Below are 20,708 nucleotides of genomic sequence, written 5' to 3' on the forward strand. Positions count from 1 at the left end.
GAGGGAGAGAGGGGGATAAGTGTCAGCTATAGCGTGGACATTAAATCCCTGCTGGTGCTTCAGAGGGAATAGGTATTCTTCAGAGGAGGTATCTGTGGAACGGTTCTACTGCCTCTCCTATTAGGGCCATGTACCTCACCCTATCATAGCAGCGAGAGAGCGAGAACACGCACTCAATGTACCTCACCCTATCATAGCAGCGAGAGAGCGAGAACACGCACTCAATGTACCTCACCCTATCATAGCAGCGAGAGAGCGAGAACACGCACTCAATGTACCTCACCCTATCATAGCAGCGAGAGAGCGAGAACACGCACTCAATGTACCTCACCCTATCATAGCAGCGAGAGCACGCACTCAATGTACCTCACCCTATCATAGCAGCGAGAGAGCGAGAACCCGCACTCTGACTGGGTTCTTTCACGCTTCATAACATGAGCATTGCTTTGGCGTGGATCTTTATCCCGTTACCTCCCAGACTCACTCCCCACCCTGCTTTCTGTGTGGGAATGGGGCTGGATCTAGTCAGGCTCATGCTTTTACATCAGGGGGACTGGGGGGATTCTTTTTAATTACCATAGCCCCACATCCATCTCCTCTTCTTAACGTTCAATTAAAACCGCACAATGGGCCAATTCTTTATTTTCCCGATATAGCTTGGATTGGACCAAATGGGATTGCCGGCAGTCGGACTGCTAGCGAGCGTTCGTGTGGAGTCGATGCAGTTGTTTATGGCACACAGTACCGACTGTTGTTAAAGAACACAACCGTGGCTTTAGCAATCAATTTTTTAACGCAAATCAGTCGCCATCACGGAGTATAAATACATACAGTGACTAACATTAATGCGTTTAAATTCTAACCACACACACTTTTAATTGATAACACATTAGAGTTATCTGTATATCTCAGTAGTGTCCCAGTGGTGGGGTCAAGAGTGCAATGCTGCGCATAGAAGAGAACATGAAACCTAAATGTACTTTTTACCCTTTAAGCTAATTAGCTTTTAAACAGACAAGGGTTGTGATGGTGTCTGATCCATGTATTGATCGCTGGGGCGTCCTCTAACCACGCTATTCTGACCGATCAATGGACACCTGTCCCCAACCCGCTATCCCGTTGCACTGTTATGGTGTGGGTTGTGCATTCGGTTTACATTTCACACTTTGATAAGTCACGACAAGGGCCAGCAGGGGACAAACCGCCTCCTGGAACGACTAGTGATGAGATAACAATGCAAGGAAACAACGAAGCTGAGGGCTGGCTTCTCATTATCCCTGGTAGGGTCAGCTCAGCGGCAGAATGTGTTGTAGTCCAGCATTAAAGTCGTACTAGAGGCCCCACGCGGCCGCATCAGCTACCAGGGCGCGGGTCGATGGGGTCCGACATGTTGAAGTGTTCTTACCGGACACACTCTGTCGACTGGAGTCGGCCTCCCCATTACTGGTAGTGGTGTTGGTGGGGGCGCTGCTGTCCACTCCGCCCAGCAGGGGGCGCAGGTGGCTCACGGACACCTGCTCAATGAAGGAAGTCCCATACTTCCTGAAGTACCACCACTCAAAGATCTGTCACACACAGACAGACAGACAGACAGACAGACAGACAGACAGACAGACAGACAGACAGACAGACAGACACCAGAGAGACGGACGGACAGACAGACAGACAGACAGACAGACAGACAGACAGACAGACAGACAGACAGACAGACAGACACCAGAGAGACGGACAGACAGACAGACAGACAGACAGACAGACAGACAGACAGACAGACAGACAGACAGACAGACACCAGAGAGACGGACAGACAGACAGACAGACAGACAGACAGACAGACAGACAGACAGACAGACAGACAGACAGACAGACAGACAGACACCAAAACAAACACATTAATGGAACGTTTTCTCAGGTCTCATTACTATCCCTGCTTTTCTTGCTGCGTTTGTCTGCGTTTGTTTTAAATGGGTTATTTTCTATAAAATACCACACCCGTGAGAAAAATGACTTCCACAATCAAATACAGCATATGTTTATAGTCATGCTTCTTGCTGTTCCCTATAGCCCTGGGAAAATTAAGCTCCTTCCCTAAAAGCATGCTGATGAGCAAGGCACATCCTAGCAGAAGCAATGGCAGTATTCAATTGCAGAATTGTGGTTGCACAATGCGAAAAGGAAATATTTGCAACTTAAAACCAAAAAAAACTATTCTGTACTTTACTATTATTTCCACATCTTTGCCCTTCTCAATAGCCATGTCACTGTAGTGCAGTATTCACCGTACAGCTGCAGCCCCTGCCCAGACCCAGCACTGCTCTACTGGATTCACGGTTCTCACTAAAGCTGCATCGTATAAACATGTCCCCATGCTTATTGTATGATGGGAATGATTATGATCCATCCCATGAGGAGAGTCTATTTTAGCCTGGCCCTCTCCTGGATTGGCTGTCAGGTCATTGGCTCATCGATCATGTGACCTCTGTATTTTATTATAGTCCTTTTTCAAATGGTCCACGTGTTCGTTCATTTTAACAGGGAAGTTGTTTGTGCTTCTGTGGGGAAGCTGTGTGTGTGTGTGTGTGTGTGTGTGTGTGTGTGTGTGTGTGTGTGTGTTTGTAGTATTTCTGTGGGGAAGCCGTGTGTGTGTGTGTGTGTTTGAGTGTGTGGTGAAGCCGTGTTTTTGGGGAAGCTATGTGTATGTGTGCGCTCACCCGTGTGAAATGTTTTTTGTGGGGAAGCTGTGTGTGTGTGTGTGTGTGTGTGTGTGTGTGTGTGTGTGTGTGTGTGTGTGTGTGTGTGTGTGTGTGTGTGTGTGTGTGTGTGTGTGTGTGTGTGTGTGTGAGCCCCAGGGGTTCAGCTGAAGCTGGACTACAGCCCTCTGGAGCAGCATGGTCAGAGAGGTGAGGACAGCACTGGGCCCTTACCTCCGCAGCGAACATCAATTTATGGCTAGAGAGTACGGCACTCAGTCCCTCCACACAACCAATACACCCGTAGGACACAAGCACAACACCACACCAACGACAGGCCCCAGGGTCCCAGGCTGTGAGCAATGGGGTCCCATGTACCCCCCTAGCCCCCAGGGGAGTGGGACTGGCACCACGTGTTCCTCGCCCGATCAAGACCGTCCCCAGCTATGAGTCTGTTGGTGCTTGACATGTGTGGTTACCCTGAGTACTAGGAATGAACGACTGCATTGAGGTAAAAATGAACTAAATCCACAAAACGCTAAAGAACTGCAGAGCCAGTCAATGAAAGCTGACTGCATCGAATAATGCTCCTCTCCAGGTGCTCTGTGAGGAGGTATCCACGCTCTATCAATACCTCTGGTCAATAGCAGGGAGAGACGGTGCTCTGTGAGGAGGTATCCACTCTCTATCCATACCTCTGGTCAATAGCAGGGAGAGACGGTGCTCTGTGAGGAGGTATCCACTCTCTATCAATACCTCTGGTCAATAGCAGGGAGAGACGGTGCTCTGTGAGGAGGTATCCACGCTCTATCAATACCTCTGGTCAATAGCAGGGAGAGACGGTGCTCTGTGAGGAGGTATCCACGCTCTATCCATACCTCTGGTCAATAGCAGGGAGAGACGGTGCTCTGTGAGGAGGTATCCACGCTCTATCAATACCTCTGGTCAATAGCAGGGAGAGACGGTGCTCTGTGAGGAGGTATCCACTCTCTATCAATACCTCTGGTCAATAGCAGGGAGAGACGGTGCTCTGTGAGGAGGTATCCACTCTCTATCAATACCTCTGGTCAATAGCAGGGAGAGACGGTGCTCTGTGAGGAGGTATCCACGCTCTATCAATACCTCTGGTCAATAGCAGGGAGAGACGGTGCTCTGTGAGGAGGTATCCACGCTCTATCCATACCTCTGGTCAATAGCAGGGAGAGACGGTGTCTGTCTCTCAGATACACATCGATGTGGATAACCAGCGCCACCGATATCAGTACCCCGCAATAAGAGGGGGCACAGCTGTGGGGAAAGGAGGGTGGGTCTTACCAGGATGAGTCCTGATATGAGGGATGAGGTGCCAGTCAAAGCCACGTAGAACTTCGGCGTCAGGGTGTTGAGAAACATGCTTACTGCAAGGGAGACAAGAAAAAGATACAAAGCGTTAGCACAGTATCACTTCAATACACATTTAAATCGTCTAATCATCGTCAGGACAGTGTCCAAGAAGAAAGAAACCAACCGAACCCTAACTCAACAGCTGGGCCACTGTTCAGCTTCCTTTGAAATGTTGCAGGATGAACACAAATAATCATTGTGTCACAGACACCCAGATTACTGCAGGCGGCCTTCCCCACACACACACACACACACACACACACACACACACACACACACACACACACACACACACACACACACACACACACTCTAAACCAAAGAGACCACTTGTGTCTGTACGTCAATGGGACACTGACCCGAGTCGTTAATGCCATACAGTATATATTATACAGTATAACAACTAGCGAGAGCTATCTACTGGTCAGATTAGGATAAATGGGTAACTCAATGTGTCAATATTTATATCTGTTCTATTTTACCCACTGTCAATATAAAACATATTTTCATTGTTTATGAATCACTTTCTTTTCAATGTCTATAATTGAACCATTATTCCAAAAATGTAAAATACCCATAGTTGCGTATATTATTATGGTCTTCTATCTTGCTACTTTCCATCACCGCAGTCATAGAACATGCTTTCAATATGGGGAACAGTCTTTATTAATCCAAGTCGTTCCTTCCACAAAAACACCTCCAAGACTTTAGCTCACGCTGACGCTGTCGTATAAAATAGTGCAAAAAAAAAGATATCAATGTTACTTTTGGATGACAACATTTGAACATCTTTTGCGCATAATGTCTCCCACCCGTCGAGCTCACACGGTGTAAATATGTTTACAATATGGTAATACGGTGCTAGGGGACGTAAATAATCCCAGCACAGAGAGAGAGAGAGAGAGAGATCTCCTCCTCTCATGCATTGCATAAGACATTTGTTTTTCGGTGGATATTTTTATCTCGAGCTCAGGCCCACACACTCGCTGGGGTTAGGCCAATTGGAAGGGCGACCGCGAAAGCAAACCATCTGTTACGTGTCGAGTTCTGTTCTTATAATCGAAGGGGTTTCTGAAAGACTACACGGAAGAGGCTTGTGTCAGTGAACTCCCACTACTGTGCAGAGGACCACAGAGCGATCCAACGGAGCCATGGTCCTGCACCATCCATCATCACATGGACCATGGGGACGGACTGATTAGATGAGAGAGCCCAAAGAGAGACGGACTAGGACAAAAGAAATAATGGAAATAACACACTGAGACTACACACCATATGAGATACTTTTCTAAAATACCTGGCTGCCGTTTAGGCTTCAAACCGATTATGACTGTTGTGATAAATGCCTCTGAGCCGAGATCATCTGTAGGGCCGTGCCCATTGACCCCCCCCCACACGCACACGGCCTAAAGGTCACCACGAGCTAGGAGACAATGACCTTTACTGAGGAGGACACAGCTGATCAGAATGACAGACACTGTTCCATACGCTGGTGATCTGAATGATAATACACTGTTCCATACGCTGGTGATCTGAATGATAAGACACTGTTCCATACGCTGATCTGAATGATAATACACTGTTCCATACGCTGCTGGTCTGAATGATAATACACTGTTCCATACGCTGGTGATCTGAATGATAATACACTGTTCCATACGCTGGTCTGAATGATAATACACTGTTCCATACGCTGATCTGAATGATAATACACTGTTCCATACGCTGGTGATCTGAATGATAAGACACTGTTCTATACGCTGATCTGAATGATAATACACTGTTCCATACGCTGATCTGAATGATAATACACTGTTCCATACGCTGCTGGTCTGAATGATAATACACTGTTCCATACGCTGCTGGTCTGAATGATAATACACTGTTCCATACGCTGGTCTGAATGATAATACACTGTTCCATACGCTGATCTGAATGATAATACACTGTTCCATACGCTGATCTGAATGATAATACACTGTTCCATACGCTGATCTGAATGATAATACACTGTTCCATACGCTGATCTGAATGATAAAACACTGTTCCATACGCTGCTGGTCTGAATGATAATACACTGTTCCATACACTGGTCTGAATGATAATACACTGTTCCATACGTATAAAGATGGATCACAAACACTTTCAACGTCATGAAGCGCCCTACTCAAACGGGATGGCTTTGTAAAGCTCTGGTCATAATGTGTTACGCATGGCTTGTGAATAAAACTCTTAAAAACCTCCCTGTCTTAGCTCCTGCATCAGAAACACTACTACTAACACTAATCAGCATGTCTATACACCCCACATAAGGATCAGTGCACCAGTACAATTGTCACAAATTTGACCACAACCCTTTATAACTCAAAACTATAGCCACTTTTTGACTCCATTATGGACTGATTTGGCATCCACAACATTCACAATAGATACACGTCGCGTGCACACCGAGGCCCTTGACTTGTATGGCCGGTAGATGAAGGGCCTCATTCGAGTGTGTCAGGGTTAGGGTTAGGGTTAGGGTTAGGGTTAACCCTGACCCTAACCCTAACCCTAACCCTACTGCGCCAGTGTGGGGGACGAACACATCCAACCTGCGTGTGGTGAGCAATAACAGCTGGGAGGTGTGTTTATATGTGTTTGTTTTATACGTGTACTGTAAGTGTTGACACACGCAGACACTTTAAAGTGTGTGAGTACCACTACTAACAAGTGCAGCCTCTGTGTATCAACAAGGTCTTTAGGAAACAGAGGACGGCCCCACAGCCGTAGCACCTCGTCACGTGGCCCCCTGCACGGTAAAGCATCCAGTCAGAGTCGAACTCCATCTGACGCCACCACATCCCAGCTGGCCCTGATCAATGCAAGGCCAAAACTGCAATATAAATAATAAAAGCATGAATTTTCCAGTAAAATAAAAATATACTTTATGCTTGATTTTATAGTCAACATAATTCCAATGAAATAGTAAATCAAATATAGATTACATTTATTTGTACATCAAATACGCCCTAATACCATTAGTACACAAAGACGGAAACACTAAGTAAACTAACACACTGAATTAATAAAACACATACTGTAAAGGCCGCATATTCTCCCTTACAAACATTGAACTATGACCTAAAACACCCACACACCACAAACCACCGACTTGATGAATAACAACATGAATGCACAAGCCACCTGCCATACTCAAACAAAGGCCACACACACACACACACCCTCTGATACACACCAACCCATACAACCAACTCTGACATACACACACACACAAGATTAATATACTCTTTTACAAGCTAAGGTTAGGGAGACTAACACACACACACACACACACACACACACACACACACACACACACACACACACACACAAAGTCTCCAACACTCTCACACACCATCACTAACACAGCCCGTCAGTTAACACACACACACTCACAGACACATTAGGCGTTACCCTCTGACAGAACAGAAGCCCGAGTGAAGCTCACCCTCCATCCACTGGCCCATCAGGCTCTGCCCGCTCCACGACCAGGCCGGCCTCCTCACACACGTCCCCACACCGGCTGCTGGCTTCAGGCTGCAGCAGCGCTCAGCAGCCAACCATCTCGCTTGTGGTTTGCTTGGATGTATAAACGACGTTTTGTGTATTCTCCTCCCCCTGTCCCGGCTCCCCCCTCAAGCCCCCACCACCAGAACCCCGCGCCCAGGACACGCCCACAGCCTGGCCGCGGATTGGCTGATGCACTTTGAGCGACGGCAAGGCCTAGGTGATTGTGGAACGTCGTTGTACAGCTTTCTCTCTAGTAACGGAATAAAGGAGGGGGGGGGTGGGCTTGGGTCAGAGCACAGCCAATCAATATCTGAGGATTTAATGAGATGGGGGAGGTTCTGGGGGAGGCGGGCTGCCGGGCCTCTTCCTGAAAAGGTAACCATGACAACGGCTGAATGCCCCGACAGCAGAGCCGTGAAGGAGCCCTCTCAGTAATGACCCACAGGTTCAGTCTGCCAACACTGAACAGCCTAATGTCCTACAGCAGTGCCCACCTCAGGAAGCACTCGGCAGCGTGGCCCGCAGTCTGTGCGAGCCACGCTAATAAAGCAGTCGCAAAGATTGGAATCTCGAATTCACAATCCATGTTTTATTTACGCGGCAGCGCACAAAATGTGTTATTCATTTGATATGAATCTTATTCCTGTTGTTCAGCAGAGGGCTGCATGTTGCACGAGCAAATATTCAAACAAAATTGAGGTGTCACAGCGAGATCACCACCAACGTATCTGTTCCTTACAGCAAGAGATGTGCTCCTTACAGCGAGACCCTCCATGGGGTGCCGTCTCTATAGTTAATGATTTATTGCCGTTAAAGTACGTTTTATTATTCCCAGTCATGGCTGTGATGGTGCTTGTCTTAAGCACCAGTCTGCTTCAGTTTCCCCTTTCCTTATTTTCTTTCCTTTATGAGTTACTATAGAAATGTGAATGTTACCTCGGTTAGTCTTTACATTCAATTATAAGATCCTTTCGTGCAATGTTAACTAGTTTGTAATACTTTACTCAGTCTTAATGCCAAATCCGAGGCTCTCTTTAATCCATCTGGATACAAAACAGATCACGAATGCTAAAAAGCTATCTAAAAGGTAGTGCAACGCAGAATCGACAACATGCAAGAATTGCGGGCGACAAAAGTTCAGCACAGATCAACACTACTTGGTTCACCAACAGTATAAAAACCTGTTGAAATCCGTTATCTAAAGGATATCGGGAATAAACCAACCCGGGCAGTTCTTCACGTCTTCACTCACGGACAGAGCCGGGAAGGCTCGTATGCACTGATCCTGCTCCTGTTCAGTGGAATACCCTCGTAGGACCACCATGTCTTCTTGTCGCACTTCTTGTCGCAGATAGAGGGACCTCAAGAGCCACACTCATCCCCATGTGAGCGCTGGGATGTTCACAAATGTTGGTTCGACAAAAAACTCAAACTGGACAATTTCATTATTTTTGAGCGCTTTATAAAAGCTAAAATCCTGTTTGATAAAGTCATGAATCAATGCTACTTCACTTCTGTTAGAAGGCCTTCCTTAGTAACCTCTGTGAAATCTTCCAAAAAGGTAACGGTTATTGATTGAGGTCAAGTCCCTCCCTCGTCAAGGATTATTCTCTACCCCAGCTATTGATCACATCTTTTTCCTTCTAACTTTGATTATCTATGTACTTTGTCTCCTTATTTTCTAAAGAGTATTTGTTAGCCTTATAAATCTGATTTGATTGTGATTATTGAAAAGGGGTGGAACTCTTATACAAGCCCATTGGGCTTTGTTCCCTCCATGCACCATTGATGATAATGTGTGTGTCTGAACTGAAGGATAAATTAGGGTTTACCTCTAGGGCATGGCCAGGGGACCTCTCTCTTATGTCTCTCATGTCTCTATCTTAGCGTTACGTCCAGTTGCTGATCAAACAAGTGTTTTCTCTCAGTCTTCCTGGGTTCACTAGCAGGGTGTAGCACCCACCTGGGTGACACTCACCACACACAGGCTGTCCCAATGGAGATGTGTGGAATCATGCAATCCCATTAGAGAGTGAGGGAAGGTAGGGGGCAGTGTTGGGATGAATTGTGGAGTTTGGCCAAGACACGGGGCTGCACTCCTACTTTTGCGATGAGTTCCATGGGAACTGACCAGTCAGGAGTCAGGACCGGTTTATTATCGAACGACTGATCTTTGACAGGTCCGAGTGTCCTTCCCGGGGCATTGGGGATATAACGTAGGCCAGAGATGAGCAGCCAGTGCTGGCCCACCAACACCTCTACCATCACCAACTTGTCTCCCATCCAAGAACGGACTAGGCCAGCCTTGCTTAGCTTTCAAAGAAACCAGCAGTACTGCTAGGCAGAAAGCTGCGGTGCTAGCTATGGTGCTAGCTATCTGCCTTCTTTAAAATATTTAAGTAGGTTCTACGCTTGGAGCCTTGATGGATTTTTCATCCCCATTGCAGTTTACCATGATGATAATGACGCATGACTAAGGAGACGGTGTAGTCCTTGGTCATCATTTGCGAGAGACTACTGCATGCCAGTATTTGCTAAATTCCTGTCTTTTCTTTTGACAGGAACTTAGTAAACCTTGGCTAGAATTAAGAGCAAAAGAAAGTCTCATAACTATACTTTTCATACTTTCTGAGCTGAATACAAGCGGTTTAACAAGAAATTTGCAAAAAAAAACAAAAAACACATGTAAACTCTATTGATTTGTTTACGCCTAACTCTGAACCTGTTTTTGAGGAACCCCTTGAATTAAAGGCAGCTTGTCTCAAGGGGTCCATCCTTCAGAAAGACTCACTCTGGGGAAAGGCCCTCTTGGTCTGTTGAGAAGCCTAGGGAAGACGCATTGAGACAGTCGTGCAGACGAGAGACAGAGAGGGAAACTGTGGAACTAAAAGGCTGAGGTTGGATGTGGCCCTGATGACGTAGGAACATGATGGGGACCAATTGAGGCATTTCCTTAACAAGATCCAAGCTAACTTGTGATATTATCAGAGCACAGGACCTCCTTCCTCATCCACAAACTTTAACAAGGCCCAGGTCCCCAGACAGAAGAAGATGATATGCAAATCTGTGCATGTGACAAATGGAATACACAAAGAATGATTCACATGAATTTAAAAACATGTTTCATCCACTTCATTTCACAGTAGCATGTTGCAGAAGGTATTAGTTGAATTAGTGTATAATCCCATGAAAGTCAGAATCGTGTTTTCTTAACCTTAGAATGAGTCTATTACATCTACGTAGGGAGCTCGCTCTCTTCCATGGAGCGGACCATGTTGCAGCAGCCAACAACAGTTCTGAGAGAACCCGTTGTTAAACGATGTGTTTTGGGCTCAGAGTTCTAGGAAGGAGGGGGCGTGTTGTCCCCATGACTACGACCCTTTTGTGATTTTTTTCAAGTACCATCATTGTATAGGAGTGCAATAATGAGAGATTAGGTTTATGAAATACACCATACAGCGTGGCATTATACCATGAAGCTTAACCTCCCCCCTTGGACATCAACATCAACCACTGGTTGACGGAGGTCCACAAATCCACATACACCGTGGCGTCATGGACCAGTGTCCTAGAAGCTTAACACTCTCTCCGACACACCTCATATTTCCAGTGAAGATGAGCATGTGCCATCCTTTCTCCAAAGTATCCTATGTATTTACCAGAGGATTCAATTATAATGAGTTTCACACACTTTTTAATCCAAGTATAAAATTTGCGTTGCAAATGGCTATTCACGGATAAGGGGATTATGAGTGGGTGTGCATATTATTTTTATACATCCATGTACTTAAGACATTTGTTTTTTAGGTTGTTTCCGTTTCCCGAACTGAAAGTAGGCTATACATTTTTCTGGGAAAGCTGTTATGATTACACCTTCATGTTATCAACAGCAACCTCTATTCACCTACTGCGGGGCAAGTAAACAATGGCTTGTAGTGCCGACTGCTATCGAGACAAATGATCAATACACATACAACGCAGAGCAATAATTATAGGTCTGTGAATTTAGTTTAACAGTATTGCTGCCATAGGAGGAATGTGTGCTGAGAAACGTAAATACATTGTTCAGATAGTTGGAATCTGTTACCACACCATTAGCATTTAGTAAATTCTACATACTGGACCGCTAAAACAAAATGATAGGAGAGCATACGATCACAGACGATTTGATTTCAACAGTTGAGTAATTTTCAAATGTTGAACAAACAATAAGCAGCATTCCTACTTAAGATGTTGCATTTTGCCTCGATATAAATTTGCTTCCAAAAAAAGGAAAAATTAATTATGTGATGCAATTCAGAACAGTCCCAGATTTCATAGAAGTGTGGTATGGTTTCCCTCACGTGAATTGAACCACCTCATCACCCAGATAATGGGTATCGATGTTTTCAAGTCATAATGTCCCACATAAAAGAAATATGGTTTGGATGAAGGCAAAACCATTAAACAACGTAATGTTGAGGTGTGTTTTCACCTTGTACTATCATCTATAGGGGTAGTTACGCTAGGATAAGAATTCAATGGGGGACTGCCCTTTCGGATTCTCTGGATCATCTGGAATAAAGCGCTCTTTGGTTTGACGACGTTCCACAACTATCTGAAGTCGGAAGACCAAAATAGCAGTAGTCAGCAGTAACCACAGAAACACGATCCCAACCACCGTTTGGCTCTCTTACACCAGGGTTGCCTCGGCAACAGAGGCAGCTGCTCTGCGTCATAGTGCTGTTTGGCTTCCATCAAATGGCCATTTTGACTGAGCACCTGGAATGCACGTCCTCCACACACACACACACACACACACACACACACACACACACACACACACACACACACACACACACACACACACACACACACACACACACACACACACACACACACACACCTTATATCAATGTGTTTAAATTATAGATACTTACGGAGACATATGCACGCGCCTAACCAAATGTGACTTCCTCAGCTAAAGGTGAGATGAACCATCAAAGCCAGAGATGGAGGATAATGTGTTGACAGGCTCAGCTAGGACCTACAAGCTAAACTTGCCTAGCACCATGAAGCGAGGCTACTGCCTGAGTTCTTCTTCCCAGTTAATCTGTGCCTCTCCTTGTCACTTTAAAAGTTAATTATTGCAGCCAGCCAACATGTTTTCCCAAAACACATTAATAACTACGATATTGTGGTGGTGAGCCATGCACCAAAAGAGGAAAGTCGATAAAGTCAGCACAGAAATGAAAACCAATTATGCAGCTCTGCAGCTAAGAGGGACCCAAAACACTACGCTTCCGTCATGTTTGTTGTCAACTATTGATTTGCCACTCCTTCTTGGTGCTTCTATTCACAATCAACCTTGGAAAACCCATTTGTGTGCATCTCCCCAAAAAGACTCCTCCGCTTCTCAAAGATGCAGTAGAGCTGTCGAGATAAGGTGGATGGCTGAGGCAGAGACACCTTTGCTTCCTTCACAGGTTTGATTCGCTCTTCCTCCCCATCAAATAGAAAACAAATCATAAAGATCCCAGATAATATCACCGACCTTACAGACCAACCCTATCATCGTAATAAAATAGATTACGCTCTTTGATGACAGCCTAAGCCAAGATTTGACGGGATCTTAGTTTGCGTGATGATGAGATCATTGGGATAACACCAAAACTGCACTTGCTCAACACATTTGTACATGCTAGTATACAAGTATACAGTGGCTGAAAGGTGCTCGAAACAACCAGATTTACAGGAATATACTCCAAAAAAGATAAACCTGAATTACATATAATAATGGTGTTAATGTGATTTGGCCATTAATTATAATATATATATATATAAAAATATATATATATATAAATTACTTGAGTATGTGAGGAAGTAAGGATCTTTTTAATCAGTAGCAGGGCTTAAACGCTCTCTTCAAACCACATTATTTGACCTGTAGTTGGAGAATAAATTATTGGAGGCAGGCTACATCTATCTATTGTCATGGCAACCTGTCTTGCATAGAATACTAAAGCTGTGTCTCCGTCTCCACATAGACTGATGTTCTTAGCTGTTGTTTGTTTTTCTTTTAAATTGGAAACTGGAATAAGGTGCACATGCTCATTGACAGCAGGAGTAACCCTATTTCGCATCCTATGAAAATATGTTTTATGGAACATTTATGTACATAAACCTAACCACAAACTAAACTTAGCCTTGTATCAATGATGTACAATTAATACATGTACCACTAATCTTAACGCAGGTCAATCTTAAACGGAATGTGGCATAAGCTGAAAAAAAAATGGTGCTATATAGCTGCACATTCAGAGAATTCTTCCTCATAGTAACCCAACCTCTGCATCAGCCAATAGAGTAAAAGCTAGCGAGGAAGCATCAGCCAATCAGAATATTTTCTGTGTCCACAGACCGTGATCCGAAAGGAGAAGTGGGGGATGGGCGGATGACGGGGTTAGTGAGAGAATGTGAGCGAGTGAGAGGCATATGTGTGTTTAATTGATCAGTTATTTTGGTCCTTTAGCGGTGACGCAGCTGCTAAATTGATTGTAGGTGCCTTTCAGGGCTTGTGGTGTCTGTGAGAAACCCATTAATGCTAAGTGACTTCATTCCATTGTGACCATCTATTTTGGGTAACAGTAGCCTAACCTGAGGCTTTATGAGTATCCAGAATATCTATATTAAAAATGAAGGACAGATAAAGTATGTAGAAAGGATTAAAGTAGAAGTCAGTCCACTTTACATTATTCACTACACAACTTACAGGATAGGAATGTTTTGAAATACTTGAATGTGCAACGAATACATTGACATTCCCTACGAACAATCCAGTGGAAAAGCTTTATTTGGGATTTGGCCGACTTTGACGCATATCAATTATACAGATTACTATCAATGTGAAAAGCACTGACTCTAACTACAATGAGCAAGCTAAACATGGTAGTTCAGTAGTTTGTTTGTGCTGCAGCTATGGCCCATTGAGTGTTTTTTGTTGCAATGAGTCCTGCCTTGGATATCCCAGCGTGGCCAGCGGGTCATTTAGTGTTGTGGGCATAATGGTGAACAGCAGCAAACAGAGCAAAACAAGTATGAAAGTTAACTTGCAAAAACTACGACTCTATAATGTATAAAATGACGTGCCAGGTCCAAGGAGAAGGTATGCTCAGCTCCACTGTTGACCAGGATGGTAGCCGGTAAACAGAATAGCCAACTGTGCACTGAAGTCCTATACCATTATTATATGTTTATACTAGGTTTTCCCTCTTATGCATGCATGGTTTTGAACAAACAAACTGAAGAAACCATTTCATAATGGAGACTGAAACCATCTGTTTTATGTAACGAGATTTCGGTTTTGGCAAAGTTCAATGCTATAAACTGCAATTGTGTTCTGTGCCATCAGTTGAAATGCTATCTACGTACGTTTCCACAAGTAGCACATTGTGCAACAACAACAACTACAATCACTACAACACATGAAACGAATAGCCACGGCCGATTGACTAGAAGTGTCTGACGAACACAAACACATCATTCCTGCTCAAACATGTAGCAGAACAGAGCATCACGATGGACCATCAACAGACCTATTTAGCTCGATAGCGGGGTGAGGAACCAGCCCTGCAGAGTCAACTGGCCCATACCGAGAGAGGAACAGAGACACTGAAAGTAGGTAGCAAGAGCAAGACGGGGACAGGATCAAACGATCAATAGGTCTTAAGATATCATCACACACACACACACACACAAGTAAACACAATAGACAATAAGCAAAAATAGGCATGATTACGAACAATATCAACACTGAAATAACAGGACAAGAGAGTGCACTCAAAATGGTAGCTGCCAGCCGTTGCCTTCGGAAACAGAATGGACAGAAGAGAGAGGAGTAGAAAGGGATGAAGGGATGCAAGGAGAGAGATTCCCTCCCACCCCCAGAATAAAGCAGACCCATCATCGGACAAAACACAAAGACACAGGAACAATCGATTAAACACGCACACACACACACACACACACACGCACACACACACACACACACACACACACACAAAGTGCGAACAGACACACACACACGTACACACACAAGCGCAGCTGGGAAATAACGTTGGTACTTACATGAGGACTCTGTTCCAAACATGGCTGGGCCCGGGAGCTGCAGTGGTGAGGGAGGGAGAGAGAGGGGACGGAGGGAGAGGGGGAGAGAGAGGGGGAGAGAGAAGGAGAGGTTGATGAGCAGGCAGCCACACAGCGGGGGTCTTTAGCGCACACAAAGCATCCAGTCTGCGCGCTGTGGCGGTCCCAGACGCACCGATAACACTCTCCGCTCTCAGGGGGTGATTAACCACCCTCCCCCCGCCCCCCAGCCCCCCACACACACAGTCCGCTGGGCAGGGCACAGGAGGCCGCTTGGAGATAGAGTGGGGGGTGAATGCATCCAGGGAGCAGCGGTCCACCATAGGCCAACCTCAGTGTTCCAACCCCCAGTCCGAGCACCGCTGGCAGCTAGCAGGCTAGCTAGCCAGCCGGCTAGCAAGCAGGCAAGAGATGGCGCTAGCCTAACGCCTCCTTTGTGCTGCCTCCCTATCACGCTGTAAGCTCCTGTTGTCTCCCCCTCTCTCCATGGCTCTGCCACGCTGTAGCGAGAGGAGGCTGTCAGAACGGCAGCTCTGGTGGGGAGCGGAGGGGGGGGGGGGGATACAGGAGGAGGGGCGGTCACACTTCAAAGACCAGGAGTCACATCCACATTCAGCAGTAACAGCACTCCCTGCCGGCCCTGTCCGGGCTGAAGACAACGCTATAAACGACATCGGAAGCCCCAACAAAGATCGGAATCAGAGTCTGGGGAGAAGGAGCGTGGCATGGACCGGAGTGGTTACTGTATAACAGACCAATCAAAAGATGCGCTCACACACACAAATAATAAATCTTGTATTGTGGGAGTGGGACACTAAACAATGCTATGCCCACACACACGTGATTGAGAAAGGGGGGCAGTGTGATTGGTGCTGTGTGCAATCCATTCGGTAATCTCATGGGCTCTGATTGGCTCTCAGAACAGCTTTTCAGTCGGGATGCACCGATTGATCAGTTATTGTCGGTAAAGGCCGATATTCGCCTTGTTGACGGCGCTCCGTCCATCTGCTAATAAACGGTGATTCACCGATGGCAGTGGCGGAGGTTGTGTGTCCCTAACCCTCCATTTTGAAAATTGTATTAGTTATTATATTTGTCATGAGAAAGGTTATATTGAAATTTGTTTCAGAAATTTGTATGATGGAATTTGTGCTCACGCAAAGAGAGTGTGATGAAGGGCTGAAGACTAAGTCAGGTTTTTCTTTGCAAAAAAGGGGGAATAAATAATTAAAATAAAATATTTCAGTATTGGCATTAAGAGAACTTTTATTTTAAACATTGGTATCCGCTCACAATTTCACAATCAGTGTTTCTCTTCTTCCACAGTGCCATCAGGCGTCAATCTAATCTGACTGGGGATCGGGAGGTCCTGACTGCAGCGCAGTCTGTGATATTCAGAGGCCCTTTGAGCCCCATGTCAAGGATATGACAGCTGAACGTACAGCATCTGTGCAGTTCTGGCTTTAAATTACTGACCCATCATGGAAGCCAGAGAGCTGAGATCGGAGGTACAGACGTCAAGTATCATAGTGATGGTCAAAAAAATTAAATCCATTATATGATATTCCGCCATCAAGAAAGGGGGCGAATGAAAGAGAAAACGTTTTGCCTGGTGGAAGGGTCAGATACAAATTTCAGCCAATTAAACGCGAAAGAAAAAAAAAGATTTATGTAAAATGACAGATGTAGATTTATTTTTATTGTTTATGTTTCTTTGGTTAATAAGTGGATAACATGACTGGAGGCGCCGATCAGCAGTGAAACACCTCTTCTCCTTTAATGTGTGTCGCGCGTGGCTAACAGAACACAATGCCCCCTCCCATCTGCGTGCTGATGCTGGGGGGGACAGCAGGACCCCCACTCCATCACAGAACGGGGGGCTGCGCTCGCAGCCAGCTCCTGTATTGGGTCTCATTCGAGGCCTCTCTTACGTCGAGTCCCATCCAAGGCCCACTCAGTCCCGTACAATAACACAAGACCCGCCCCGACTTCTCATACGAGGGGGGGCAGCACCTCCCACAGAAGCCCCTTTTACGAGTTGCTAGGCAACTAAAGGAATAACGGTAAGAGGAGTCTGCCCATCCGGTGAGGGGGAGAAGACATGGCAGGGATAACGAGAATGAAAAAAGACAAAACCATCATGCCAGACTTGACGACTTCATTCACAGAGCAATGTTTGTTGCCTATGTCGAACAAGCATTTGGGAAAGAAGAAAGAAGAGGGAGAGACAACAGAGAAAGGCTGAACACACTTTCCATGAAAGATGAAGACTAGAGTCTGGAGGAAGCTTTGTTGATCTAACACGGCACCCAATGAGTCACATCAGCTTCGGGTTGCCTTAAATCATCCTAGTCTCTCAATGTCCTCACAGAATGAACTCATCAGTTATCATCAAGTGACAGCATCTCAAATAAGACCATTACATTTTGTAGATACACTAGGGCTGGGCGATTGATCGAATTTCAATCTCAATTACGATTTTAGCATCAAACTATCAAAAAACAAATGTAATCGATTTTTTGATTATTATTTTTTCTTTTTTATAGAAAGTGCAGCTGGATACATATCTGTACATTATTTTAGATTTGAACATTTTCTTTTTCACCATTTTGTGTATACAAAAATTATCGTGATGATGATTTTTTCCATAATCGAGCAGCCCTAAGACACACTCTGTATGTGTGAAGCCCGTGTCCTGTGCTGCCCAAAGAGAGACAAACTCACCTGGCGGTGAAAACATTTGACCATCGATCTATTTTCTAGTGGGTCCATACAGTTGCTATAAGTGATGCCATGGCAGGCAATAATTGGCTGTCAATAACAATAATAATAATAATGGTCTCTGGTAGGGTAGGCCTGCTAACCAGAATGTGGCTGGGGGTGGATGTGTATCCAAGCTACTGACAACATCCGTGCACCCCACAGATCCCATGGCAGGGCTGGCTCTCTGTAGTAAGACACCAGAACAGAACTCCCCCATCTGTTCCCAACAGAGACCCGCGGCCCTGATACAGGTCAGCCTGCATTGGACAGCAATCATTGGGGGAAAAAAGCACATTCCGCTGAATGGGAAAGGCTTGTTGAGCTGCTGACCCCTATTGGAGGACGATATAAAGAACCACATCTTGCTAGCCTAGTCTGCTTATCTGGTGGGATCAACTGACAAAAAATAATAAATAAATATAAGAAAATACATATATATGAACATTTTGGAATTGGGCAGTGACTCGTTTGAGTCTGTTTTTATCAATGCACACTGGGAACAACAACATCTTTGCCATCTGTATCACAGGACAGTAAAATAGTGTCACTGTATCTTAACGAAGATTGTTCTTACTTCCCGCTAGGACTCTATCTGAGGGGTGAAAAAGCCGCAAAAATAGCATATTAACCTATTTGCAGCATCTATAGTACTATCTCTAACACGCCCTGTAAAGAAACAAGGGACAAAACAGAAATACACACCAATCATCAACTGCTGTCATTAGGGTTGACAGCCTTTCCAATGTTTTGAATATCATTTGCTTTCCTTTTTGGATCTCTGGATGGAAGAGAAGGTGAGAGGACTGTATTCTGAGTATTAGGCAAAGTACCACCCAGTATATTGGTATTGTCCCTGTCCCACTATTTGCATGGATGGAAATGTCCAGGACCTCCAGCAGATTCAAACCCCGCCAGGTGAAGGTACCATCTATCAAACTGTCTCAGTATGTAAAGCAGGCGTTGAGGGGAAAAGACTGCTCTGGTTCAGGCCTTTGGTGTACTTATCTGCTGCTTTCATTTCTAGCATTAAAGCAATATTTGTAAGATAAATACAAAAAAAGTGAAAACTAAAAAATGGACACAAATCAAGGTTGTTTCTTGATTTGGTTGTTGTGTTGTGATCATTGAAATGGTCCCGTATCAGTTAGCAGACCCAAACTAACGGAGTGGTCAATGGCTTATTACGAAATTAATACTTTTCTGGACTGCTGTTAGAAAAAGCAAGAAAAATCCATACATCACATGATACTCTGGTCACTTGTGATGTATTTGTAATTATTTAATGACATTTACTAGAATAATGATAAACCAAAATAAATTATTGTTGATACATATTACATAATAATATGAAAATACGGCTACTTTAGCTACTTCTTTACGATGGTTTTCTGAAAGCATTCAATACACATTACATTTCACGGGCACGGCGCTGAAACATTTCTGTCGTAGATCGTATTACCAAAGCACCACCGACGCTCTAAATAAAGGTCGTACCCCGTCCGGCCCGGCTCCGTGATGTTTGCGTCGGTGTTTGGCTGGTCGACATCATGGCTGCCAGAGCTTTTCTCGGACATCACATCAGCTCATTTTGTATCCGAGTTCTATTCACTACCTGCCACCTGTTTGAGGGGATTCACAATGTTTGTGCTGCTGTTATGCTTCATGAATGCTGCCATCTTATTATTTTAAAGGGCCACCATCAAGGCAATATAACTCAATCGTTTTAGAATATTCTTAACAGACCACACATATTTGAAACGTAAATGATGACTTGTACTGCAATATAAAGTTGTATTATTGGGGTTAAGGAGTAAGGCAGGAGCTGTTTTGATAAGGATATATTTTTTAATAAAGGTGACTTTGCTTTGATCAGGCATCAGTCTGATCCCAGCACAAAAGTCTCACAAAGTCAATACTAAACGTTTTAACACTCACTTTGAAGTCACTCGAAATATAATTGGATGTTTTTCAAGAGATTTATTTTTTAGAATACAATTCTTTTCTCGGAAATTTAATTCTGTGAAATATGCCCTGCAGTGATGTCTGGATCCAGACACTAATCATTAAAAGGCTTTAAGTCAGAATTCCACTGACGTTCATCACAACAGATAAGCTCAACAGTTAAAAGGCAATTTCACAAAATCCATTAAATGTATTCAACAGACATGGTGAAAAAAAAATTGACTATAGTATAAT

At 44.7% G+C, this 20,708-nt stretch overlaps 1 protein-coding gene across 9 annotated transcripts in view; it reads right to left on the reverse strand.

The window, feature by feature from the left end:
• LOC132463939 (suppressor of tumorigenicity 7 protein homolog) overlaps positions 1-20,708 on the reverse strand; it is a 34,908-nt gene that overhangs the window by 12,318 nt on the left and 1,882 nt on the right. For 6 of the 9 annotated variants that reach the window (XM_060060064.1, XM_060060056.1, XM_060060060.1 and 3 more), the window contains exons 2-4: positions 15,732-15,768; positions 4,005-4,087; positions 1,406-1,565 (exon numbers count right to left, since the gene is read on the reverse strand). In XM_060060064.1, the coding sequence (XP_059916047.1) occupies positions 1,406-1,565; positions 4,005-4,087; positions 15,732-15,753 (265 nt within the window). In that variant the 5' untranslated portion in view covers positions 15,754-15,768. Of the gene's footprint in view, positions 1-1,405; positions 1,566-4,004; positions 4,088-7,563; positions 7,691-15,731; positions 15,769-20,708 lie in introns of those variants that run through there. The other 3 variants (XM_060060057.1, XM_060060061.1, XM_060060065.1) reach the window with 3 other exon arrangements.

The sequence above is a fragment of the Gadus macrocephalus genome, chromosome 9 (assembly GCF_031168955.1).
Source record: "Gadus macrocephalus chromosome 9, ASM3116895v1".
NCBI classification, from domain to species: Eukaryota; Metazoa; Chordata; class Actinopteri; order Gadiformes; family Gadidae; genus Gadus; species Gadus macrocephalus.